The 9,224-nt window shown below is 47.7% G+C and overlaps 1 protein-coding gene across 2 annotated transcripts; it reads left to right on the top strand.

Moving 5' to 3' along the window:
* Window positions 1-3,958: 3,958 nt before the first annotated feature.
* rab36 (RAB36, member RAS oncogene family) lies at window positions 3,959-9,104 on the top strand. 2 transcript variants are annotated; one of them, XM_023823055.2, is made up of 11 exons: window positions 3,959-4,286; window positions 4,812-4,913; window positions 6,064-6,155; window positions 6,359-6,424; window positions 7,186-7,287; window positions 7,390-7,454; window positions 7,577-7,628; window positions 7,761-7,842; window positions 7,952-8,042; window positions 8,195-8,311; window positions 8,581-9,104. In XM_023823055.2, exons 2-11 carry the CDS (start codon window positions 4,845-4,847, stop codon window positions 8,643-8,645), a joined length of 801 nt encoding a protein of 266 aa, XP_023678823.2. In that variant the 5' UTR covers window positions 3,959-4,286; window positions 4,812-4,844; the 3' UTR covers window positions 8,646-9,104. The 2 variants fall into 2 exon arrangements, with proteins under 2 accessions (XP_023678823.2, XP_023678824.2); XM_023823056.2 differs by having other exon boundaries at window positions 4,271-4,286; window positions 5,944-6,155.
* Window positions 9,105-9,224: the final 120 nt, after the last annotated feature.

Here is a 9,224-nt window from a genome sequence, read left to right as displayed (position 1 = left end):
TGTTTTGTGTGCCTCATCTACACTGTGTATGTGTGCATAAGTGAGATGGCAAAGTTTCCTTTGATGAATTTAGCACTTAAAAATGAGCACAGCTGACACATCACATTCTTCACTCTTTCTTTGGATTGTAGGACAAAATCTAGCATGAAAAAGTGTTTTAGTGTCTCTTATCTTGTCTGTCTGACTCTGTCTGTTCCAGCTTCCCAGTTAGTGAAGGTTTCCTGTAGTTTGTTTAGGTCTTCGCAACTGAGAATTTTTTTTAAACAATTGATTTTATTTTTATTTTTCTACAAAACTGAAGAGCACGGTATATGTAACAAGGCTTCAAACAGAAATAAATTGAATATGATTTGGCACTCAGACACTGAGATCCTGCATTTTGGTACGGAGTGCAGTGTTCCACCATGGAAGGGTGTTAGACATATAGAAGGTTGTCAGTGGTGCATGTCTTGGTCACCCTTACTATTCCTGTTTTGAATTTGCCCAGCTGTCATCCACCTCCGACATTGTTTCTTCTCTCACCTGGAGACTGCTGGGAGCACCGTGAGAATCATGTTCTTTGATTTCTCCAGTGCCTTCAACACTATCCTACCCACAATCCTGAGGGACAAGCTGGAGTACACAGGAGTGGACCATCACCTCTCCACATGGATCCAGGACTACCTCACTAACTGACCACAGTATGTGAGGGACTCAGGGCTGTGTGTTGGACAGGATCGTCTGTAGTACGGGGGCCCTGCAGGGAACGGTTCTGGCGCCAGTCCTCTTCATTATCTACACTGCAGACTTCTCCTACAACTCCACCGACTGCTTCTTGGAAAAGTTCTCTGATGACACTGCAACCACTGAACATCCAGGGTATGGACATCGAGGCTGTGGAGAGCTACAGGTACCTTGGTGTTCATCTGAACAATAAACTGGACTGGACTCGTAACACAGATGCACTCTACAAAAAAGGGCAGAGCAGGCTGTACCTGCTGCGGAGGCTCAGGTCTTTTGGAGTGCAGAGGCCGCTCCTGAGGACCTTTTATGACCCTGTAGTGGCATCAGCCATCTTTTACGGTGTGGTCTGCTGGGAAAGCAGCATCTCCGCTGGGGACAGAAAGAGACTGAACAGGCTGATCCGGAGGTCCAGCTCTGTTCTAGGATGCCCTCTGGACCCAGTGGAGGTTGTGAGTGACAGGAGAATGGTGGCTAAGCTGTCATCCCTGTTAGATAACATCTCCCACCCCATCTAGGAGACTCTGACAGCACTGAGCAGCTCCTTCAGTGGCAGGCTTCTGCATCCACGATGTGGGAAGGAGAGATTCAGAAGGTCTTTCCTTCCATCTGCTGTCAGACTCTATAACAAAGTTATAGAGTTACAGAATTCCCCGTCAAGGTGGAGATGGATGCCTCCGAAGCAGGAGTGGGAGCTGTCCTCCTGCAGAGACATCTGGTAACTGGTCATCGACACCCCTGTGCCTATTCCTTTAGGAAACTCTCCCCAGCTGAGCGCAACTACGATGTAGGGGATCGAGAGCTCCTGGCCATCAAACTCGCTCTGGAGGAGTGGAGGCACTGGCTAGAAAGGGCTCGACACCCATTCCTGGTCTTCACAGACCACCGCAACTTGGAGTGCAGACAGACACTGACGTTTGGCCCCCACTAACCACGTAGGCCAATGGGTGTGGCTCTCCACCCGCAACCTGAAGCTCCCCTCATGTCGTAAGTTGTTGGCTTGCTTTATCGGCCCTTTCAGGATTATGCGGCAAGTGAGTCTGAACTCTTTCCGCCTTCAGCTTCCAAGCATGTACTGCATCTGTCCAGCCTTCCATGTTTCGCTCCTGAAACCAGTGTGTTACGGCCCAGTGCACCCACCCGATAACGTGGCTGTTCCACCTCCTCACACCTCACAGGACAGCTCAAGGGGGTACCAAATTTGTGGAGTCCTGGACACCGTCGGGCGGGAGTTCTTCAATATCTGGTGGATTGAGAGGGGTTCGGTCCGGAAGAACGCTCCTGGGTGCCCACGAAGGATATCCTGGACCCTGGCATGATCACCGCACCCATCTGTCCAAACTCGCTCCCCGGCCGCGGGGCCATCCGCACAGACCTGTCAGGTGGAGGGTTCTGTCACGCCCACACAGGCGGGACGTACAGTAGCAGCTGCAGGCAATTTCCTCTCGTTACCTCCGCTTCTTAAACCAGAGTATTCCTCGCAAATGTTGCGAAGTATCGTTGCCATGTTTCCTGCTTGTCCTGCCTGTTGCATCCTGCCTGCCTGTCTCACCTGCCCTGCCTGCCTGCCCTCTCCCGCCTGCCCAGCCTGCCTGCCCTCTCCCGCCTGCCCTGCCTGCCTGCCCTCTCCCGCCTGCCCAGCCTGCCTGCCCTGTGCTCCCAACCCATGACCATCGTCCCTCCTTCCCCTTTGTCATCTCGCCCCGTGCCTACCTGTAGGACTGACCTCCCCGGCTTTCGACCTCCTGCTTCCGTCCCGACTCCGATTTAGCTTTGTCTGCACCCGGCTATCTAATAAAGCTCCTGTTCTCCTGCAATTCGGGGTCTGCCTCCTGTCTACGTTATGGTCAGGGGCATCAGAGGCATTTTGAATGTGGGGGGGACACACTGGCATAAAACGAATATTTTATGTTAAATGTGGGGGGAGTCCAAACGAATAATTATGAAATGTGAGGGGGACATGTCCCCCTCAGATTTAATGGCGATGACGCCCATGGTTACGGTTATAGCATACACTCACGGCAAGTGCAAAAAAAAAAAAATGCAAAGAATTTGTTTTTTGTGAAATTAAAGATGTACAACTACATCGGAATATATATTAACCATCTTACACTCCCACACAAACACAAAGACAATACAGTAGTATTGCCAGACTACCAGAACTACCCAGAAGTTGGAACACTTCAATCGACATCTAGCAAAGCAGTCATTGCATTCTTGAAAACAGTATTTGGTGTTCGATGTGAACTTATATCAGATAATGGTCCACAGTTTGCAAGTAGTGAATTTGCTGACTTTGCCAAAGAATGGGGGTTCAAGCACATAACATCTAGCCCACATTATCCCAGATCAAGTGGCCTTGTAGAGAGCTCAGTAAAGATGGTCAAAGGTCTCATGAAGAAAGCAGAAGAATCACGTTGATCTCAAACCACAAATGTCAAGCCTGACTGGTCTGAAACAGCCCAACAGGGCACAACAACTAGGACACAAGTGATCTGGCTGACCAGACTACAGGGAAGCATAATGCAGATCCTGAAGTGCCAACAAATGAGAGTCACTCTCCTGTGAAAACGCCTTGCAGACCAAAGCGAGTTGTTCAGCCTCCTAAGAGACTCATTGAAAGCTGCTGAATACTAGAGACTGTAAATATGTTGAAGTGTAGCTAAAAAAATACATTGTGATTTGTATGAATGCAAAGGTTTGTTATATTACATGTTTAAGTGCTTAAAGTAGAGTCTTACGGTAAGATAAGCAAGGCACGTATGTTTTGATAGGTTGATTTTTATGATTTTTTTATAAGGGGGGAGATGTGTTGTTATATGCTGGTTTAATAGAACTGCATTACCCAGAATGCATAGCGGGCTCAGGGGGTGTGCCTAGCAGTGGTTGTACAGGTGAATGGCGCCGCTACATGGCATACAGTACTCACCTAAGGGGCTTTGCGATGTACTAATCTCTCACTATCTCTCACGGTTAATGAAATTGTTAATTTTATGCTTTTGAAATTTTAAAAATAAATAATATACTTTGAAGTAAATAATATAATGTAGTTGAGTACATTTTTAGCAATTTAATGCAATTTCGTCATTTCCTACTTTGACTGCTTAGAGTTAGAATTTTTAAATCGAAGTTCAACCGGAGTTATAAATATTCTTAATACAGTTGCACGTTGATGTCTTTGACATATATCTATATATCTATCCTATGGGGGGGGGGGGGGGGGGCATAAACTTTAATGAACCAGTTCATTGTTGGTATACAAGCTGAGCTGCAGATAAGCTGCGTGTTACGTGCATATTATCATCATAACGTCCTCAGGGGTAACAGAGCGATGGAAAGTACTTCAGACATCCGGACTAAACAAGTGAAGCGGCAGCGCTGACCGGCTAGAACGTGCCGCGCAGGCACTGCCATCCGTGTCACGTGGGGCGTCGGGTGCGTGCCTGTTGCCTTGGCGACTGGGGCAGCATTCGATGAAAAGGCAGCAGCGCTGGAAGCACCGCGGTACGGAATCTGAAACCTGGCAGTAGAACCACTCCAACATAATAGGCTGTTTGCCACTGAACGTGAGTAGTTGCATGCCCAAGCTTCACACGTTATGTGTTATGTTTTTAGACATAAGATGTATATGCCGTACAGTATGTAACTAGCGGGTCGGACTGCATCTATAGACTCCCGTTTCCGGTTAATATCAGCATTTTCTTAACATATGGCTCTGCAAGATGAATTTTGCGGAGTGTAGGTTTCCCACTTTCGCTTTTCACAAGTTATGAGGATTCGACGGAAGTCTGCCCCCCTCCCTCCGGTGATCGTCCGCTCTTACTGCAGGTCTACGTACAGTACGGAAACTTGCGTCCGCAATTTGTACTCTGAATTCTGCATTGATTTAATTAAAGTAATTGATGTTAATGTGAGCTGTTGTGCACACTGTATTTCTTCTTATTTATGCTTATAGGAATTGTGCTTCTTGTAGCTCCCAGATATCCACCCACTCATTCATGCAGTCATGCAGCATGCTCACAGTGTCAGCATCAGACTGGAAGGCTGCACCTTTGTGTCACAACGTGACCCCTATGCCTTAACCCCTTCAGCGCGTCAGGTCTCCCGCCAGCAGTGAGTAGGAGATGCAGAACGGGAGGCTGTACCCCCTAGTGCCCGTGAGCAGGGACAGGGTGGTCTCCAAGTTTCCTAAGGTAGGAGGTCGCTGTGAAAACCATCCTTTCAGCACCTGTGTGCAGCAGTCAGCAGCAAATTTCAGGAGCCCCTTCATTCTAAATGCCAGTGTCCAGGACACCTTCCGCCATTTTCGCTTCTCATGTCTTCAGTGAGGACCCTGCTCTGTAGGCCGACACCTTCACCCCCCATGAAACACCAACACTAAGATCTCCTACCTTTAGATTCGTAATCTTTAAGAAATCAACTCACAGAATATTCACCTTCTCCCGCAACTTGACCTGAAGAAACCGTGTCCATTCTCAAAGTTCGTGGTGAGGAACAGATTGTATCATTTAGTGACTCGCCTAACCTGAAGCTGCAGGAATGAAGAGTGTAAAAATGACATCAACGTGTCTGTAAATGGCCATGAAATTAAGTTCTGGTAACAACAAGCTCTACTATTCTACTAGTTTCATGTAGACCCAAGGGAGAGAAATGCTACTGTTTTTGAAACACTGTGATTCTGTAATTATTTAATTAATCTCAAAGTAATAATTTGATGTGTGTTTAAGACAGAGGTTGATTTAAGTGTACAATTGAAAAGCTGGTCCTATAAAGTAGGCAGGGTTTCCTTTAAATATCTTTATTCTGTGTGTTTAACTAGCCGATAGGATTTTTCACACGTCATGTTTGCTTTGTTTTCCATCTCAGTGCAGCTTAATAATTGAACAGAGAGCTCTGCAAAAAGCTAAGAAGGGAAAACCCAAATGTTCTTTTCATTTTAATGTCACCATCTGTAAGTGCTGTGCGGCTTACTGGGTTCAGTATCTGTGTCTGTGCCCAGAAGGGTGTTGGTTTGAGTCCCATGGCCAGCAAAGTAAACATAATCTTTGGGCCCCACAACTGCTTTAAGGATGCTAGGGGAGAGGGAGAGGGGGGCAATTGGGGGAGAGGGGGGTTTAATCAATTGTTCACCTGGGTAGCACCTTAATGAGCTTAATGAGCTTAATGAGCTTCACTGAGGCAAAATCCCCCAGCGGTTGTCGCTTCTGTTTTTGCTGAGCGCAGAATAACGGCGGTACGGCGGATGCAGCAGGAAGTGCAAGAGCAGCCTGTTCCGCCGGCCATATGTAGGCAGAATAATAGCCAGTGTGGTGGCGCGTGATGCCGTGTGACCCTGTGTTGCAGTGCTACACTCCTCAGGCCTGCCTACAGATGAAGGATCACTGGCACTCCCACGTAAAAAGTGCCTGTCAGGACCGTGCGGTCAGGAGTGCCGGGTGAGTGTCCCCCTTCTGCGGCAGCCTTTCCCATACCTTCCATTACTGAGGAACTTCACGATAAAGACCAGCCTTGGTGGAGCACTCCATCCTAGGGTGGCTGCCTTCACACGGATTTGCAGGAATGTCAGGTGGACATTTGGACGATGGTAATAATTATACAAATGGCAACCCTAAAATCTGTCCTCTTTCCCTTCCTGAAGGATGGCCATGTCTAAGGTGGTGGTGGTTGGGGACCTCCACGTGGGGAAGACATGTCTCATCAACAGGTACGGTGTAATGCAGCTACAATGCGGCCCCTGCTTATTGCACTGTCCTGCCAAGCAAAAGGAGGACAGGCGTCTTCTGAGAAAGGGGCGTGGCTATCAGATATCAAAGTATCCTGGGCGGTATTCCACAAAGCAGGATTTCTCAATTAGCTGGGTTAACTTAAGCTTGTCCAATAGGAATGATTCTTACCTAAACTCTTATTGGACGATGATGACTTCTAACTTCAGTTAACCCATCTAACTGAGAAATCCTTCTTTGTGGAACAACCCACTGATTTATGGGAAATAAAAATCATAACACATCCTAGAACCTAGCCATGACTCTGACAGAACTCTAGAATGATCAGACTGACATTTATAGTAGTGAAGTGTTAATTACAGTTAGACTAATTAATAAGAATGCTCATTAAACCAGGAGCAGGCCAAACATACTTCATTTTCATTTAAATATTGTATTTGGATACTAGATGATATAAGTAGTTCTAAGTAGCTGTACTAGGTAAGCTAAGTAGCTAGTGTAGTAGATCACAGGTTCTTGGTTCACATTAAAATATGCATGTTTCCACATTTGATCTCACAGTAATTTAATGGGCATATTGTACACTCAGAGGAAGAGAGGTGCTGTGCGTTGTGCTGTAATGATGTTTGTTTGGTGAATGCTTTAATCCAAATGACGTACAGGTGACTGCATATTGAATAGTGCTAAGTAAATAAGGTCACACGATCACTCATCCGCCTCCCCCCCCCCCCCAACCCCACAGGTTTTGCAAGGACATGTTTGACAGGGACTACAAGGCCACCATTGGGGTGGACTTCGAGATCGAGAAATTCGAGGTGGCTGGCGTGCCGTTTTCCCTCCAGATGTGAGTGGGCCTTTGAGGGTGGGGTGGGTGGGGCTCGGGGGCGGGGGGGGGGGTATCAGCAGGACTAACATTACTGCTTGCCCTGCTCTTACATTTCTGTAGCTGGGACACGGCTGGCCAAGAGAAGTTCAAGTGCATTGCATCCGCCTATTACAGGGGTGCCCAGGGTAAGGATAACCCCCCTCCCCCCTTAACCACAATGATATACAGTAGCATACGGAGGGGACACTTCATAATCAAAGTCTGTTTCTTTCACATGGAAGTTACTAAGGACTATTTCTCTTCTCAGTGATTATTACAGTCTTTGATATGGCAGACATTAAAACCTTGGAGCACACACGGTGAGTGGGTGGGGTACAAGGTTTGCAATGAGATTCATTCGCAAAATATTCAGATAAACTCATTTAATGTGGACTGTTGACAGCTCTGCCTCTCCACCATGTCTTTAACCCCGTCCCTGTCCACACCCACAGCCAGTGGCTGGAGGAGGCGATGGAGGAAAACGAGCCTGGGATGTGTTTCGTGTTCCTGGTCGGGACCAAGCGTGACTTGCTGGTAGGAGCGGGCCTATGAACACATGACCGAATGTCCCGCTTTCTCTCTGAATGGCGTGTGCCCCACTGACCTCCCCCATGTCCTCCCTGTGATGTTTTGATCTCTCCAGTCACCAGCTGAATGTCAGAGGACAGAGAACGATGCCGTGAGAATGGCGGCAGACATGCACGCAGAGTTCTGGTCTGTTTCTGCAAAAACAGGTCAGTCGGTGGGTCTGAGTCACGGTGGGGGGGGGGGGGGGGGGGGGGAGCAGAGCTGCGATCTGTGTTCTGTGTGTTGGATTATCAAGTCTCCATTGTATGTGTCGAGGGTGATGGGTTTGCCTTAGCCTGGCCCTGTGCCTTCTTCCCAGGGGAGAATGTGCAGGACCTCTTCTTCCGTGTGACAGCACTGGCATTCGAGGACTCTGTGCTGCAGGACCTGGAGAGAGCTGGCACCCCCAGCGGGATAGGGGCAGAAGGCCTCATCAGTAAGTGGGGGCAGTACTGACATTCAAGTGGGTGGGATTTTAAGGGAGGGAGGAGGAGAAGGGAGAGCACCAATCCCACTGAAGCCAGACACTTTAATCACAGGAAAGAGGGAGACAGACAGAATAGAAACAGCTGGCGATGGGTGATATCAGACCGATTAGGAGTCTGCATTGGTAGGAGGACGCAGGCTGTATTAGACACCTCCTGTGATACCATTTGTATGCTCAGTGATCATCGAAGCTCCCCTTTGGCATCTTGGTTTCGTTAGGGATTGACGGCACCTCGGCAGAGGGATCCCAGTCTGGTGCTAAGAGGACACTGTCCTGCTGCTGATGCAAGGGAGGGGATATCCGAAGAATGGATCACCTTCAAGTGTGCCCAGAAGGGGCCCAAATCTCCAAAGGGACAAGCCGCCACAGAGCAGGACTCGGAAGAGGTCCATTATACCCTCCGGCCACTAGGTGGCCACGTGATCTGCCTGGCCAGCATATCCAGTCGCCATGGATCATGAATTGTGTTTTAATGCCCTCTTCAGTATTGCCTGCTAAGCTGAAAAAGCCTTTGTATCGAAGACCGATTGTGTCCTTTTGTGAGACGTCGACCACACTGCCTGCAAAGTGCTCCTAAAGTAACAGGCATATATTGTTATAGCAGTTTTCAGGACAATTAGCGTTAAAAGTAATAGTTACTAGATACTAACTGGACTCTTCCTGAAACACATGTTAGCCTGGCTGACTGGGCTTCTTATACAAATTGCTGTTGTCTTATGACCAATAAAGGTTATTTTACCAAACAAAGACAAAATCAATTTCAAGTCTGTGATCATGTGTTTTAAAGCTATAACTAGATCTACTCCTACATTTCCTCTTCTGTACCAAATGTTTTTAAACACCAGTCATCATTAACAATGAG

The sequence above is a fragment of the Paramormyrops kingsleyae genome, chromosome 7 (assembly GCF_048594095.1).
Source record: "Paramormyrops kingsleyae isolate MSU_618 chromosome 7, PKINGS_0.4, whole genome shotgun sequence".
Lineage (NCBI taxonomy): Eukaryota > Metazoa > Chordata > Actinopteri > Osteoglossiformes > Mormyridae > Paramormyrops > Paramormyrops kingsleyae.
The sequence above is the reverse complement of the archived record's forward strand: the minus strand, read 5'-3'. Positions and strand labels throughout refer to the sequence as shown.

Excerpts from the sequence above, each read along its gene's own strand:
- rab36 (XM_023823055.2), top strand. The coding sequence starts at position 4,845 with ATGCAGAACGGGAGGCTGTACCCCCTAGTGCCCGTGAGCAGGGACAGG. Across the intron at positions 6,156-6,358 it reads CGTGCGGTCAGGAGTGCCGG|GATGGCCATGTCTAAGGTGG; the intron begins GTGAGTGTCCCC and ends CCCTTCCTGAAG. Across the intron at positions 7,288-7,389 it reads GTGCCGTTTTCCCTCCAGAT|CTGGGACACGGCTGGCCAAG; the intron begins GTGAGTGGGCCT and ends ACATTTCTGTAG.